The sequence below is a fragment of the Mustelus asterias genome, chromosome 4, assembly GCF_964213995.1.
Source record: "Mustelus asterias chromosome 4, sMusAst1.hap1.1, whole genome shotgun sequence".
NCBI classification, from domain to species: domain Eukaryota; kingdom Metazoa; phylum Chordata; class Chondrichthyes; order Carcharhiniformes; family Triakidae; genus Mustelus; species Mustelus asterias.
The window spans coordinates 1,546,479-1,563,695 of record NC_135804.1 but is presented as its reverse complement, the minus strand read 5'-3'; the positions used below and the strand labels follow the sequence as shown (position 1 = coordinate 1,563,695).

The 17,217-nt window shown below is 46.3% G+C and overlaps 3 protein-coding genes across 4 annotated transcripts in view; 1 reads left to right on the top strand and 2 right to left on the bottom strand.

Moving 5' to 3' along the window:
- LOC144492435 (WD repeat-containing protein 88-like) overlaps window positions 1-10,169 on the bottom strand; it is a 52,540-nt gene extending 42,371 nt beyond the window's left edge. The window contains exons 1-3 of the mRNA XM_078210443.1: window positions 10,047-10,169; window positions 7,384-7,494; window positions 1,815-1,900 (exon numbers count right to left, since the gene is read on the bottom strand). Coding sequence (XP_078066569.1) covers window positions 1,815-1,900; window positions 7,384-7,494; window positions 10,047-10,169 — 320 coding nt within the window. The remainder of the gene's footprint in view (window positions 1-1,814; window positions 1,901-7,383; window positions 7,495-10,046) is intronic.
- cebpa (CCAAT enhancer binding protein alpha) overlaps window positions 1-17,217 on the top strand; it is a 373,760-nt gene that overhangs the window by 326,651 nt on the left and 29,892 nt on the right. The window lies entirely within an intron of this gene.
- Window positions 11,969-17,217, bottom strand: part of gpatch1 (G patch domain containing 1) — a 47,574-nt gene continuing 42,325 nt past the window's right edge. For both annotated transcript variants that reach the window (XM_078210503.1, XM_078210504.1), the window contains 2 exons: window positions 16,264-16,424; window positions 11,969-15,057 (listed from right to left, as the gene is read on the bottom strand). In XM_078210503.1, the coding sequence (XP_078066629.1) occupies window positions 15,030-15,057; window positions 16,264-16,424 (189 nt within the window). In that variant the 3' untranslated portion in view covers window positions 11,969-15,029. The remainder of the gene's footprint in view (window positions 15,058-16,263; window positions 16,425-17,217) is intronic.

Genomic DNA, 17,217 nt, shown 5'->3' with positions numbered 1-17,217 from the left:
AGTAGTGGATGAGGTGGAGGGCTGTTGTAGGCTGCAAAGAGACATAGATAGGATGCAAAGCTGGGCTGAAAAATGGCAAATGGAGTTTAACCCTGATAAATGTGAGGTGATTCATTTTGGTAGGACTAATTTAAATGTGGATTACAGGGTCAAAGGTAGGGTTCTGAAGACTGTGGAGGAACAGAGAGATCTTGGGGTTCATATCCACAGATCTCTAAAGGTTGCCACTCAAGTGGATAGAGCTGTGAAGAAGGCCTATAGTGTGTTAGCTTTTATTAACAGGGGGTTGGAGTTTAAGAGCCGTGGGGTTATGCTGCAACTGTACAGGACCTTGGTGAGACCACATTTGGAATATTGTGTGCAGTTCTGGTCACCTCACTATAAGAAGGATGTGGAAGCGCTGGAAAGAGTGCAGAGGAGATTTACCAGGATGCTGCCTGGTTTGGAGAGTAGGTCTTATGAGGAAAGGTTGAGGGAGCTAGGGCTGTTCTCTCTGGAGCGGAGGAGGCTGAGGGGAGACTTAATAGAGGTTTATAAAATGATGAAGGGGATAGATAGAGTGAACATTCAAAGACTATTTCCTCGGGTGGATGGAGCTATTACAAGGGGGCATAACTATAGGGTTCATGGTGGGAGATATAGGAAGGATATCAGAGGTAGGTTCTTTACGCAGAGAGTGGTTGGGGTGTGGAATGGACTGCCTGCAGTGATAGTGGAGTCAGACACTTTAGGAACATTTAAGCGGTTATTGGATAGGCACATGGAGCACACCAGGATGATAGGGAGTGGGATAGCTTGATCTTGGTTTCAGATAAAGCTCGGCACAACATCGTGGGCCGAAGGGCCTGTTCTGTGCTGTACTGTTCTATGTTCTATGTTCTATATGAATACTGTGGCGACAAGAGCAGTTCAGAGTCTAGGAATGCAGCAGTGAGTAACTCACCTCCTGACTCCCAAAACCCTGTCCAATCTACAAGGCACAAATAAGGAATGTGATGCAATACTCTCCACTTGCCTGGATGAGTGCAGTTTCTATAAACAGTCAAAGTTAAGAAGTTCAAAACCATCCAGGACAAAGCAGGCTTTTTGATGAGCACCCCATCCACCACTTTAAACATTCACATGCTCCACCACCAATGCAAAGTGGGAGTGGAGTGTACCATCTACAAGATGCACAGCAGCAACTCGCCACTGCTCCTTCAACAGCATCCTCCAAACTCATGGTCTCTACCACCTCGAATGAGAAGTGCAGTGGTTGCATAGGAACACCACCCATGCAAGTTCCCCTCCAATTCACTCACCATTCTGGTTTGGAAATATATCACTGTTCCATCACTGTCACTGGGTCAAAATCGTGGGACTCCCTCCCTAACAGCATTGAGGAGGTACTTACAGTGGTTCAAGAAGGCAGTTCACCACCACCTTCTCTAGGGCAATTAAGGATGGGAAATAAATGCTGGTCTAGCCAGTGGCATCCACATCCTGTGAAGGAATACAGTGTTTTATGTGTCACAGTGAGTCTACTAAGTCTAAATGCTACATCTCAATCCATTCAACTCTTAGAAAGAAAAATAAGGATTTGCATTTATATCGTAGACGTCCCAAAGCGCTGTACAGCCCAATGAAGTACCTTTTTGGAGCTTTCGTTATTTCTATAATGTAGAAAACACAGCAGCCAATTTTCAAACAGCAATATGATAATGACCAGAAAAGCTGTTCTTAGAATGAAATTGTCAAAGATGCCATGACTCTTACTCACTCTGAGCAGTGGGGGCTTCTCTAATTTTTGAAATCAGAAACAGTAGAAAGATTACCTTTGGTTATCGGGAGTAATGCAGCACTCGATGAGTGGGGCAGGTTGGAATCCAAACTCCGAAACAGAAGTTCCAGTCAACAGATCCTGTCAGGAACAAAGAAGTCAGGCTGAGCACTTTATACAATTCAAGTAGAGAAAAGAAAAGTTTTTCTTCTTTGGTATGGAGTCCTTTACATCAAAATTTTCATATGGAGTGAAATTCATAAACAATGAGGTGGATCAAATCGGACTTCATAGGATTACCCAGCATTCAGCCCAACCAATCCATGCTGTTGTTTCTGTTCCACTTAAACCTGCTGCCTTCTTTCCTGGTCTAAATTTATAAACGTAACCATCTATTCCCTTCTCCCTCATATACCTGTCTCCTTTCCCCTTAAATTACATTCACACTATTCACTCAGACCATTCCCTGTGATAATGAGTTCCACATTCTCTCTTGGTTAAGAACATAAGAACTAGGAGCAGGAATAGGCCATCTGGCCCCTCGAGCCTGCTCCACCATTCCATAAGATCATGGCTGATCCTTTCATGGACTCAGCTCCACTTACCCGCCTGCTCACCATAACCCTTAATTCCTTTACAGTTCAAAAATGTATCTATACTTGCCTTAAAAACATTCAATGAGGTAGCCTCAACTGGCAGGATATTCCACAGATTAACAACCCTTTGGGTGAAGAAGTTCCTCCTCAACTCAGTCCTAATTTGCTCCCCCTTATTTTGAGGCCATGCCCCCTAGTTCTAGTTTCACCCGCCAGTGGAAACAGCGTCCTGCTTCTATCTGATCTAGTCCCTTCATAATCTTATATGTTTCTGATGATGTGGAGGTGCTGGTGTTGGACTGGGGTAAACACAGTAAGAACCCTCACAACACCAGATTAAAGTCCAACAGGTTTATTTGGTAGCACAAGCTTTCGGAGCGCTGTTTCTTCCTCAGGTGAGTCACTGATGAAGGAGCAGCGCTCTGAAAGCTCGTACTACCAAATAAACCAGTTGGATAATGATCTGGTGTTGTGAGACTTCTTACTTTATATGTTTCTGTAAGATCTCCCCTCATTCTTCTGAATTCCAATGAGTATAGTCCCAGTCTACTCAGTCTTTCCTCATAAGCCAACCCTCTCAACTCCGGAATCAACCTTGTGAATGTCCGCTGCATCCTCTCCAGTGCCCGTATATCCTTTCTCAAGTAAAGAGACCAAAACTGTACACAGTACTCTAGGTGTGGCCTCACCAGCACCTTATACAGCTGAAACATAACCTCGCTGTTTTTAAACTCCATCCCTCTAGCAATGAAGGACAAAATTCCATTTGCCTTCTTAATTACCTGCAAACCAACTTTTTGTGATTCATGCACAAGGACATCCAGGTCCCTCTGCACAGCAGCATGCTGCAATTTTTTACCATTTAAATAATAATCCATTTTGCTGTTATTCCTACCAAAATGGATGACCTCACATTAACCAACATTGTACTCCATCTGCCAGACCCTCGCCCACTCACTTAGACTATCTACACCTCTTTGCACACTTTTAGTGTCCTCTGCACACTTTGCTCTGCCACTCACCTTAGTGTCATCTACCAATTTTGACACACTACACTTGGTCCCGAACTTCAAATTATCTATGTAAATTGTAAACAATTGTGGTCCCAACTCTGATCCCTGGGGCACACCACTAGTCACTGATCGCCAACCAGAAAAACACCCATTTACCCCCACTCTTTGCTTTCTGTTAGTTAACCAATCCTCTATCCATTGCCTATAACACCATGCACCTTTATCTTATGCAGCAACCTTTGGTGCGTCACCTTGTCAAATGCTTTCTGGAAATCCAGATACACCACCTCCACAGGTTCCCCATTGTCCACTGTGTACGTAATGTTTCAAAGAATTCCACCAAATTAGTCAAACATGACCTGCCCTTCATGAACCCATGCTGCGTCTTCCCAATGAGATAATTTACATCCAGATGTCTCGCTATTTCTTCCTTGATGATTCAAGCATTTTCCCGAATACAGAAGTTAAGCTAACCGGCCTATAGTTACCCACCTTTTGTCTACCTCCTTTATTAAACAGTGGCGTCACATTTGCTGTTTTCCAATCTGCGGGAACCACCCCAGAATCCAGCGAATTTTGGTAAATTACCAATAGTGCATTTGCTATTTCTCCCACCATCTCTCTTAGTGCCCTGGGTTGCATTCGATCAGGGCCAGGAGACTTGTCTACCTTTAGCCCCATTAGCTTGCTCAACACTACCTCTTTCGTGATAATGATAGTTTCTAGGTTCTTACCTGCCATACCCTTCCTGTCATCAATTTTTGACATGTTATTTGTGTCTTCCACTGTGAAGACCGACACAAAATACCTGTTCAATGCCTCAGCCATTTTCTCATTTCCAGTTATTACATCCCCCTCTCAACCTCTAAAGAACCAAAAGGTTTCTTCTGAATTCCTGATTGAATTTCTGGATAACTATGTTATATTAATTTCCTCTAATTATGCTCTTCCCCACAAGCGAAGCATTCTCTCTGTATCCACTTTATCAAAATCTTTCATAATTTTAAAGACCTCCATTAGGTCACCCCTCAGCCTTCCTTCCTTCAAGAAAGCAGAGACCCAGAAAATGCGAAAAAATCTCAGCCGGTCTGAGATTTTCTGAGAAGTCGCATGGGATCAGAGGTGAGCTGGCAAGGTGGATACAAAACTGACTCGGTAAAAGAAGACAGAGGGTAGCAGTGGAAGGGTGTGTTTCTGAATGGAGGGCTGTGACAAGTGGTGTTCCTCAGGGATCAGTGCTGGGACCTTTGCTGTTTGTAATATATATAAATGATTTGGAAGAAAATGTAACTGGATTGATTCGTAAGTTTGCGGACGACACAAAGGTTGGTGGATTTGCAGATAGCGATGAGGACCATCAGAGGATACAGCAGGATATAGATTAGTTGGAGACTTGGGTGGAGAGGTGGCAGATGGAGATTAATCCAGCCAAATGTGAGGTAATGCATTTTGGAAGGTCTAATACAGATAGGAAATATACAGTAAATGGCAGAACCCTTAAGATTGATAGGCAAAGGGATCTGGGTGTACAGGTACACAGGTCACTGAAAGTGGCAATGCAGGTGGAGAAAGTAGTCAAGAATGCATACTGCATGCTTGCCTTCATCGACCGGGGCACTGAGTTTAAAAATTGGCAAGTCATGTTGCAGCTTTATAGAACCTTAGTGAGGCCGCACTTGGAATATAGTGTTCAATTCTGGTCGCCACACTACCAGAACGATGTGGAGGCTTTGGAGAGGGTACAGAAAAGATTTACCAGGATGATGCCTGGTATGGAGAAACTTGGTTTGTTCTCACTGGAGCGACAGAGGTTGAGGGGCGACCTGATAGAAGTCTATAAGATTATGAGAGGCATGGACAGAGTGGATAGTCAGAAGCTTTTTCCCAGGGTGGAAGAGTCAATTACTAGGGGGCACAGGTTTAAGGTGCGAGGGACAAGGTATAAAGGAGATGTATGCGGCAGATCTTTTACACAGAGGGTGGTGGGTGCCTGGAACTCGTTGCCGGGGAAGGTAGTGGAAGCGGATAAGGTAGTGACTTTTAAGGGGCGTCTTGACAAATACATGAATAGGATGGGAATGGAGGGATATGGTCCCCGGAAGGGTAGGGGGTTTTAGTTCAATTGGGTAGCATGGTCGGTGCAGGCTTGGAGGGCCAAAGGGCCTGTTCCTTCGCTATAATTGTCTTTGTTCTTTTGTCTGACAACATCAGTGGAGAGAGAACAGACTAAATCTTTCACGGCTCTAAGCGTTGACTCTATTCTCTCTCCACAGATGCTGTCAGGCCTGCTGAGATTTTCCAGCATTTTCTGTTTGTTTCATATTCCAGCATCCGTGGGCGGCACGGTAGCACAGTGGTTAGCACTGCTGCTTCACAGCTCCAGGGACCTGGGTTCGATTCCCGGCTTGGGTCACTGTCTGTGTGGAGTTTGCACATTCTCCTCGTGTCTGCGTGCGTTTCCTCTGGGTGCTCCGGTTTCCTCCCACAGTCCAAAGATGTGCGGGTTAGGTTGATTGGCCATGCTAAAATTGCCCCTTAGTGTCCTGAGATGCATAGGTTAGAGGGATTAGTGGGTAAAATATGCAGGGATATGGGGGTAGGGCCTGGGTGCGATTGTGGTCGGTGCAGACCCGATGGGCCGAATGGCCTCTTTCTGTACTGTAGGGTTTCTATGATCCGCAGTATTTTGTTTTTCAAAAGAGATCAAGCGTGTCATTCCATTACCGATATGTATACCACACATTTTTGGTAACATCCTTGTAAATTTTTGGTACACACTCTCCAGTGTCTCTCTATCCTTTTTATAATTTGATATGATTTAGTATTGTCACATGTATTGTTTCTTGCACACTAAACAGACAAAGCATACCATACATAGGGGAGAAGGAAGGAGATGATGCAGAATACATTACAGTGTTACAGTCATAACTAGGGTGTAAAGAAAGGTCAACTTAATATATGGTAGGTCCATTCACAAGTCTAATGGCAGCAGGGAAGAAGCTGTTCTTGAGTTGGTTGGTACATGATCTCAGACTTTTGTATCTTTTTCCCGACGGAAGAAGGTGGAAGACAATATGTCCGGGATGTGTGGGGACATCTAACCAAGTTTCGATACAGGTTTAGCACAACTTCCTTATTTTTCCATTCTATTCCTTTAGAAATAAAGCCTAGTGCCTGGTTTGCTTTTTATGACCTTGCTAATCCGTGGAGTAATTTTTAGCTGTGTCCAATACCCCTTTCTTCCTCTATCCCTTCCAAGTAATAAGCGGCCTCCCTATCCTTCTTCCAAAATGTACAAGCTCACATTTATCTGGTTTGAACTTGAAATACCAACTATTTGCCCAATCTGCCAGATTAGTAATGTCCCTCTACAACACTTTTCAGGGAGACGTGGACAGGCTGGTGCAATGAACATTCAGTTTAATGCAGAGGACTGGGAAGTGATTTTGGTGAGAAGAATGAGGGGAGGCAACATAAAGTCAGGACACTGTTTGAAAAGGAGTGGAGGAACAGAAAGAGGCAGGTGTGCTTGAAAGACAAAATGACTATCCTTTCTATTCCCCTTCAGTGTACCCGGACAGGCGCTGGAGTGTGGAGTCTCGGGGGTGTTCACAGTAACTTCATTGCAGTGAATGGCAGCCTACTTGTGACACTAATAAATGAATAAATAATAAATTTCATAGTCTTCGGATGCTCCAAAGTACTGGACAGCCACAAAAACATGTTTTAGAAGTTAAGTAATTGTTGAAATCAAGAAAATGCAGCAGCCAATTTGTGCACAGCAGGATCCCAAATAAGTCTACTTGATATGGTTCTATGGTTCTAAAGAACAAGATCATCTGTTTCAGTGAATGCGAGTTTTGGGATAAATACTGTCCACAGAACATGAGGAACAGAATTGCTGTTCTTCCATTGAGTCCGTGGAATCTGCCTTTTCTATGCAAATGTTAAAATGGGTCTTTGGTTTAATATCAGATTGGATTGACAAACACAAAACTGACCAAAATAGTCTTACCCAGAGAATGACACGTCCATCAAAAGAACAGGTGAGAAAGCGGCAGTCATTGAAACAAAATTTGCAGCAGCTAACTCGATCAGTATGCGCTGTGACAACTCGAAATGGAATCTGAGCAGAGATAAAGAGACATGGATTAATGCCTGTCCTCTGCAGGCTGACCTGTTGCCCCCACACACTGACCCATTGTCCCCGAACGTTGACCCATTGTCCACACACTGACAAATGCCCTGCATCTAACACAGCAATGTGAATGATTTTCAGAATGTGGTTCACTGAGTAAAGATCTTTGGGTTTTTCTGGACTGAGAGACTGACTGTGAAGCCCCTCTTGCTGATTGGTGTGTGAGCTGCTGACTTGTAGCAGCATGTGGGAATAGGCAGTCCTGTTCAGGGACACTCTGTGTTTCTTTGATCCAGTAAGGTACAGTTTGTTCTCTTGTCTCTGTGTCAACACTCCCTGATCAATGTTTCACTCTGGAAAACACACTCACAAAGAGCTCTCTGCAATCAGCATTTACTGTGTGGTTGAGATGTGAGCAGCGTTCGTTTGTACAGGTGGTCGAGGTTGCTAAATATGGTATGATGACTGGAATAATCATTGTCAATTGTATTAATGGAGATGTGTTAACCCAAGGAATGAATGTCAGCTCCCCTCTCGCCTCTCCTAGATGCATGTCCACATGTTCATTCAGCCCTGCCCCTGTTCACAATAAGCTTTTCTGTGCATCTCCCCACCTGTGAATCCCCTGTGTAACCCCTCTCCCCTTGTGTATCCGTTCTCTCCTTTGGATTCAGACCTCCTCCTGTTACTGTGTGACACACTCAAGAAGCCAAATATTTTCTTCCTTGTTTGAGCAGACAATTTCCCCCTACACCTTGACTTCTGACCTACATTGGAGGGACAGGCAGTATTGAGGAAGCAGGGGGGCTGCAGAAGGACTTGGACAGGTTAGGAGGGTGGGCAAAGAAGTGGCAAATGGAATACAATGTGGAAAAGTGTGAGGTTATGTACTTTGGAAGGAGGAATGGAGGCATAGACTCTTTTCTAAATGGGAAAATGCTTAGGAAATCAGAAACACAAAGGGACTTGGGAGTCATTATTCAAGATTCTCTTAAGGTTAACGTGCAGGTTCAGTCGGCAGTTAGGAAGGCAAATGCAATGTCAGCATTCATGTCGAAAGGGCTAGAATACAAGAGCAGGGACGTACTTCTGAGGCTGTATAAGGCTCTGGTCAGACCACATTTGGAGTATTGTGAACAGTTTTGGGCCCCATACCTAAGGAAGGATGTGCTGGCCTTGGAAAGGGTCCAGAGGAGGTTCACAAGAATGATCCCTGGAATGAAGAGTTTGTCGTATGAGGAACGGTTGAGGACTCTGGGTCTGTACTCGTTGGAGTTTAGAAGGATGAGGGGGGATCTTATTGAAACTTACAGGATACTGCGAGGCCTGGATAGAGTGGATGTGGTAAGGATGTTTCCACTAGTAGGAAAAACTAGAACCAGAGGGCACAACCTCAGGCTAAAGGGACGATCCTTTAAAACAGAGATGAGGAGGAATTTCTACAGCCAGAGAGTGATAAATCTGTGGAACTCTTTGCCACAGAAGGCTGTGGAGGCCAGGTCATTGAGTGTCTTTAAAACAGAGATAGATAGGTTCTTGATTAATCAGGGGATCAGGCATTATTTGGAAAAGGCAGGAGAATGAGGATGAGAAAAATATCAGCCATGATTGAATTGCGGAGCAGACTCGATGGGCCGCGTGGCCTAATTCTGCTCTTATGCCTTATGGTCTTATGGACAGGCTAAGAGACGATGGGGGATGAGGATGTTGGTGAGTCAAGAGTTGGGGAGTATTATGGAGATGCTTCCTCATTCTTTTATGGAATGTGGGCATCGCTGGCTAGGCCAGCATTAGTTATCCATCCCTAATTAACCTTGAGAATAGTGGTGAGGTACTTTCTGGAACCATTGCAGCCCTGTGGTGACGCGAGTTGATGGGGCACCTTACCTGTGCCTGTTTCCATGGCGACGAGGGGCAGCTTACCTGGGCCAGTCACCATGGCGATGGGCCGCTTACCTGGGCCAGTCTCCATGGCAATGGGCCGCTTATCTGGGCCATTCTCCATGGCAATGGGCCGCTTACCTGAGCCAGTCTCCATGGCAAGGGGCACCTTACCTGGGCCAGTCTCCATGGTGATGGGCCGAGGAGCACCTTACCTGGGCCAGCCTCCATGGCGATGGGCCAAGGGGTCACTGACCTGGGCCAGCCTCCATGGTGATGGGCCGCTTACCTGGGCCAATCTGCATGGCGATGGGCCGCTTACCTGGGCCAGTCTCCATGGTGATGGGCCGCTTACCTGGGCCAGTCTCCATGGCGATGGGCCGTTTACCTGGGCCAGCCTCCATGGCGATGGGCCAAGGGGCACCTTACCTGGGCCAGTCTCCATGGTGATGGGCCGCTTACCTGGGCCAGTCTCCATGGCGATGGGCCGTTTACCTGGGCCAGCCTCCATGGCGATGGGCCAAGGGGCACCTTACCTGGGCCAGTCTCCATGGTGATGGGCCGAGGGGTACCTTACCTGGGCCAGTCTCCATGACGATGGGCCAAGGGGCACCTTACCTGGGCCAGTCTCCAAGGCGATGGGCTGAGGGCCACCTTACCTGGGCCAGTCTCCATGGTGATGGGCCGAGGGGAACCTTACCTGGGCCAGTCTCCATGGCGATGAACACTTTACCTGGGCCAGTCTCCATGGCGATGAACACTTTACCTGGGCCAGTCTCCATGGCGATGGGCCGAGGGGCTGCTTACCTGGGCCAGGGGCTGGTTCTCCCAGGCGCTCTGCTCCACGCTCTCCCTCCCATGGATTTTGGCGCTCTCCAGCAGCAGCGGGTCTGCGGGGGGCTCAGCCCGGGCCTGGGCCTCGGGCCTGGGCGCTGAGGGCAGCATTGGCGGCGGGACCGGGACCGGCTGGGGCTGCTCCGCCGGGAAACCCTCACAACCGCTCCTGTCGCCATGGCAACCAGGCCGCGCGGCTGGCCCGCCCGGCGCGTTCTCCCGTCACCTTGGAAACCAGGGGCGGGGCCTCAGGGTCACTGAGCCCTGACCCTGATGCCAAGCAGTCAGTCAGTGTGGGTGTTAGTGGTGGCAGAGCCTGGGCCTGGGCCATCACTAACCAGCCCTCAGAATATCTCCAGCTCAGCATGGTGAGTCACTTGGAGCAGATGGTGTTCTCACCTTTTAAAATTCTTATTTCCTCAGTGTTTCTCCACCTTTTTAAAAGTTGATTCAGCTGCTGCCAATATTTCACAAATTGACCTTGTAATGCCAGCTGTGTTATGAACCCCTGTCACAGACCAATTTTTAATTAGTTTACAGGATGTGGGAATCAGTGCCCATCCCTAGCAGGCACAGTGGTTAGCACTGCTGCGTCACAGCGCATGGGACTCAAGTTTGATTCCCAGCTTGGGTCACTGTCTGTGCGGAGTCTGCACGTTCTCCCCGTGCCTGCATGGGTTTCCTCCTAAAGGTGTGTTGGTCAGGTACATCAGCTATGCTAAATTCTCCCTCAGTGTACCCAAACTGCACATCGTGTTTTAACCCATATACATAGAACAGTACAGCACAGAACAGAACAGGCCCTTCGGCCCACAATGTTGTGCCGAGCTTTATCTGAAACCAAGATCAAGCTATCCCACTCCCTATCATCCTGGTGTGCTCCATGTGCCTATCCAATAACCGCTTAAATGTTCCTAAAGTGTCTGACTCCACTATCACTGCAGGCAGTCCATTCCACACCCCAACCACTCTCTGCGTAAAGAACCTACCTCGGACATCCTTCCTATATCTCCCACAATGAACCCTATGGTTATGCCCCCTTGTAATAGCTCCATCCACCCGAGGAAATAGTCTTTGAATGTTCACTCTATCTATCCCCTTCATCATTTTATAAACCTCTATTAAGTCTCCCCTCAGCCTCCTCCGCTCCAGAGAGAACAGCCCTAGCTCCCTCAACCTTTCCTCATACGACCTACCCTCCAAACCAGGCAGCATCCTGGTAAATCTCCTCTGCACTCTTTCCAGCACTTCCACATCCTTCTTATAGTGAGGTGACCAGAACTGCACACAATATTCCAAATGTGGTCTCACCAAGATCCTGTACAGTTTCAGCATAACCCCACGGCTCTTAAACTCCAACCCCCTGTTAATAAAAGCTAACACACTATAGGCCTTCTTCACAGCTCTATCCACTTGAATGGCAACCTTCAGAGATCTGTGGATATGGACCCCAAGGTCTCTCTGTTCCTTCACAGTCTTCAGAACCCTACCTTTGACCCTGTAATCCACATTTAAATTAGTCCTACCAAAATGAATCACCTCACATTTATCAGGGTTAAACTCCATCTGCCATTTTTCAGCCCAGTTTTGCATCCTATCTATGTCTCTTTGCAGTCTACAACAGCCCTCCACCTCATCCACTACTCCACCAATCTTGGTGTCATCAGCAAACTTACTGATCCACCCTTCAGCCCCTCCTCTAAGTCATTAATAAATATACGGTGGACAAAGAACTGCCAGTCAACTTCTCGTTAATACAATAGTATTTATTCACATACACAATTAATGTTAATCAACCACACAATCAATATAAATTACTTTACAGAATACTAAAGTTCAAGTCCAAAGATGTGTGGGTTAGGTTGTTTGGCTATGCTAAAAATTGCCCTTGGTGTCCTGAGATGCGTACGTTCGAGGGATTAATGGGTAGATATGGGGGTAGGACCTGGGTGGGATTGTGGTCGGTGCAGACTTGATGGGCCGAATGGCCTCTTTCTGTACTGTAGGGTTTCTATGATTCTATGAAGTTCAATACTATTCCTTGACTTAACTTTTGCGTAACTGGCAAGTACCCAGGCAGAAATTGGCCTTTATCCACGTGGTCTGTGTAGTCCTCGATGTAGTTGGGTCCTTCGGTCTGGTTTGATGCTCTGGTCTTCCGTTGTTGATGTGGGGGCTCTTCTCATGGTGCTCACTGTTCTGTTCCTGTCTCTTTCCTGTGGTCTTCCTTCCGTTGTGCAGCATCTTTAATCCCTCATTGGTTTCATACCCTTTTGGGCGGTCTCTTGATTATTATCAATCAATCAGGATTTGATCATCCTGATTGATAAGAGTCCAATCAAGTGCTGCCACACCAATGTGTGTGTGTACACCCAGTAGCCATGCCTGTAGGTGCTGGAGGTATGTAGGTCATATACCTCCCTCCGAAGTAAGGGGTTAAGGCACCCCATTGTCTAGTAAACAAATTTGTTTGACCAGAAAGTATCCATGTCTTGGAGATGGTCTATTTCCTGTGTATTCTGTAGTCTGGAGCTGCTTGCTGTTTCTCTCTGTCCAATATTCATTTAAGGCTGCAGCATGTCTGTTTCTGTATTTGGCCAACTTTCGCAGGATGCTTTGTAAATCCCCATTTTAGGTGGCCCGTTTGGCCACAACTGAATGTCACCTTGGTCTTGCTGAATGAAGGCATGGATTGATTCATTATCTGAGAATCTGAAATGTTCATGAGCACTGAAATTATCAGTGACCATCCCCATTTCTGACCTTATGATGGACAGTGAGTATACAGCACCTTTAACATTGGAAAACATTGTCAAGTCAAAATATTTACACCAAATGACAAATAATAAAACAGGAGGAAATGATCTTTGGTTTTGGAGCTGGAGGAAGTTAGATATAGGGAGGGTCATCGCTATGGAGAGATCTGAAAGCAAAATTGGGATTTTTAAAATTGAGATGTCAGACAGAGCTAAAACAGTTTCATGAGCACACGGGTAATTGGTAAACAGCACTTGGTGAGTTAAGGAAAGGGCACCAGTTACAAAGACTGCCATTGGAACAGAAGGCCCTTTTGGCCTCTTGAGCCTCTGATCAGTCTCACTCAATGAAGTTAGAGAATTTGGAAGATGTTTTGCTCTGTGTCGATGGAACTCTAGTCACAGCTGCCTGCGATATTTCTCTCAACTGCTAATTTCACAGTCACTTAGTGAGAGACAACAGATGTTTAATTAAAGATTTTATTTTAGACTGTAAGAAAACTGTACAAAATTCAAGCATTTTTATCCAAATTCATTCATTTTGATTCACTGTACATGAGATTAACTGACCCTTCAAGACCTTGACAGCTAAATATTAATTTATAACAGTAAGACAAATTGTTACAGTGTCCATCCAAAAGCAAACCTCACCCCAGCAGCAAATTCATTCCCTTTGCACAAAAACTTTCAGAATTATTTCCCGAGTTTATAATGTCTTCAATCATTTAAACATCTTCAGCTGCAATGGCATTCCTTTGGTGACAATTACAAAAAGAATTCCATTGCTCTAGCCCCTTTCACAAGCTCAGGACATCCTGAAGTGCTCCACAATCAATGAAGTATCTTTTGAAGTGTAGACACTGTAGTGATGTAGGAAATGCAGCAGAGAGCTCCACAAGCACATGAGCATGTGCTCCCTTCCAACCCCCACTCCAGCAAGACAGTGGGACTGTTCTGCCAGTCATTCTGAAATTGTTTCCTGGGAATTGGGCTGAGCGAATCTCTTGCTTCAATATCCATATGGGGCAGTACTCAGTCTCTTCTCAGGAGCCAGGGACAAGCTCAGCCTGTGGGATGATGTGTTGTCATTCTATCCCCTGACAGTGCAGAACCAATAGTTTAGGGCAGATCTCCACAAACCCAGCATCATCCAGTGAGATGTCTGGACTGGCCAGGATCTCGAGGCATCTCTGACTTTGATCACAACATTTACAAGGAATTAATATTGATAAAATAACAGTTCCAGCTATCACAGAATTATCTGCGGGTAAATAAATACATTGGGTTGATGAGTGAGGGATGTAACTGGAGAAGTTCTTTCTCTCATTCATCCCTGATCCTTTCAGCTGTGCTGGTGAAGGTACCGAACACCACAATGGAGGGCAACAATCCAGAATTAATACTGACTGCCACACAGGCAATGCTGCAACAAAAACAATACGATTGCAATAATACTGGATGAAAGATATAATGTGGAGATGCCGGCGTTGGACTGGGGTGAACACAGTAAGAAGTCTCACAACACCAGGTTAAAGTCCAACAGGTTTATTTGGTAGCAAATACCATAAGCTTTCGGAGCGCTGCTCCTTCGTCAGATGGAGCGGAAATGTGCACATTTCCACTCCATCTGACGAAGGAGCAGCGCTCCGAAAGCTAATGGTATTTGCTACCAAATAAACCTGTTGGACTTTAACCTGGTGTTGTGAGACTTCTTACTGTGAAAGATATAAGGCAGATGCTCATAGCAATCCCAGGTGCTTTGAGCAAACTACCTCATGACATTCTCACAGCTGATTATTAAGAAATCAAATAAAATGAGGGGTGAAATTTTTAGAAGACACGTGATGGTCACCGATCAGTGAGCTGAGCTTTCCCGTGTCAGAGTCACCAGCATTAGTGTTTCCAGCCTGGCTCCCTTTCTTTGGGCAGTTACCGACAATTTGCAAGAGAAGCTTCCAGCCAATAACAGTCAGGATGGGATGCAGTGAGGAGTTTGCAGGTTAAGAGCGATTGGCTACTCAGCTTCCCACCTCACCATTTCTTTCACTGTCACTATCTCACCAATGGAACATTTTTCAATCTGTGAACAAATAAAACAAACACCATCAGACACCTCAACAAGGGATTGGTCTTCACATCAAATGGTAAGATTGGTTCACACTTTGAGGCAGCTTGATTGAAACATACAAGATCCTGAGAGATATTAACAGGGTGGGTGTGGAGAGGATGTTTCCTCTTGTGGAAGAATCTAGAACTAGGGGTCACTGTTTAAAAGTAAGGGGTTACCCACTTAAGACAGAGATGAGGGGATTTTTTTTCTCTCAAAGGGTCACAAGTCTTTAGAACTCTTTCTCAAAAAGCTCAAGAAGCTAGATTGAGGGGAGTGCAGGGATTTAGGAGGGCTTTTGGAGCTGGTAGAGATTGCAGAGATAGGGGTGCAGGGACTGGAGGTTACAGAGATAGGGGTGTAGGGACTGCAGGAGTTTACAGAGATGAGGAGGGTTGGAGGGACTGTAGTGGTGGCATGGTGGCACAGTGGTTGGCACTGCTACCCCATAGTGCCAGGGACCCAGATTCAATTCTGGCTTTGGGTGACTGTGCGGAGTTTATACGTTCTCCCTGTGCCTGCGAGGGTTTCCTCCGGGTGCTCCGGATTCCTCCCCCAGTCAAAAGATGTGCGGGTTAGGTGGATTGGCCATGCTAAATTGCCCCTTAGTATCCAAAGATGTGTAGGTTCAGGGGATTATCAGGGTAAATATGTGGTTATAGGGATAGGGCCTGGGTAAGATGCTCCATCGGAGAGTCAGTGCAGACTCGATGAGCCGAATGACCTCCTTCTCTGCAGGGATTTTCTATATCCATTTTTTAGTTTGGTTCGAAGCTTTTTTTCAACCAACTAACTTGCACTAAAACACTGGAGAAGTACTTCATGCCTCACGCTTACACAAAGATTACAAATGTTGGAGGCAAAACCACGGTACAACCTTGTGAATTATATACTAATTATATTCAATTGTCAGTGTTAGCTGGAGATTCACTTGTGTTCTTTCTATGGAACAGACTGAAACTGCAGTGGTTAGGTGAGGAAAGGCTTGTTCATGTTGTGCATTCCTATAATCAATGCTTACAAAAGTGTAGAAAGATTGGTTCCAGTTTTATCCTTCACAACACACACTCCTCCCCACTAACTTCCCAATATTTGCACCCTGTTTGTGACACACTCACCCCGCGACAAGCTTGCCCATTAACGATTCCTGGAGAGAGAACTCTAACCGGGAATACTCACCGTTTCAGCAGATCAGCCTCGGACACAGGATGGGGATCCCTGCCACTCTCACTCCTGCCACTTCCCTCCGGTGCTTCAGAGTCCCCCGAGCTGCTGTCACTGACCTTCGGATTTCTGCTCCTCGGTTTCGATCTGTGTTTGTGCTTTTTGTGTTTCTTTTTCTGCTCAGCAAAAGAAAAAAAATTCTATCATGTCCTCCTCCATCATCTTGGGACATCCCATAGACGTTTATAACCGATGTAGCATGTTTAGAAGTGTACTCATTATTCCAATATAGGAAACACAGACCCTCTGACACTGTGGCATTCCCTCAGTACTGACCCTCTGACAGTGCGGCACTCCCTCAGCACTGACCCCCTGACCGTGCGGCACTCCCTCAGCACTGACCCTCTGACCGTGCGGCACTCCCTCAGCACTGACACTCTGACAGTGCAGCACTCCCTCAGCACTGACCCTCTGACAGTGCAGCACTCCCTCAGTACTGACCCTCTGACAGTGCAGCACTCCCTTAGCACTGACCCTCTGACCATGCGGCATTCCCTCAGTACTGACCCCCTGACCGTGCGGCACCCCCTCAGTATTGACCCCCCCTGACCGTATGGCACTCCCTCAGTACTGACCCTCTGACTGTGCAGCGCTCCCTCAATACTGACCCTCTGACCGTATGGCACTCCCTCAGTACTGACCCTCTGACCGTGCGGTGTTCCCTTAGTACTGACTGCCTGACCGTGCGGCACTCTCTCAGTGCTGACCCCTGACTGTGTGGCACTCCCTCTGTACTGGGTCAGTCAGTGTCTCAGTGGGGAGGGTCCAGGTCGGTCAGTGTGTCTCAGTGACGAGGGTTTGGGCCTTGCCACAATGTAAGAGAGTTATTGTCCAAGTTCATTGCCAAAGTGAATTGAATGAATGGTATTCTGGGACAGAGTCCTAGAGACTGCTCTGTAAGACCACGAG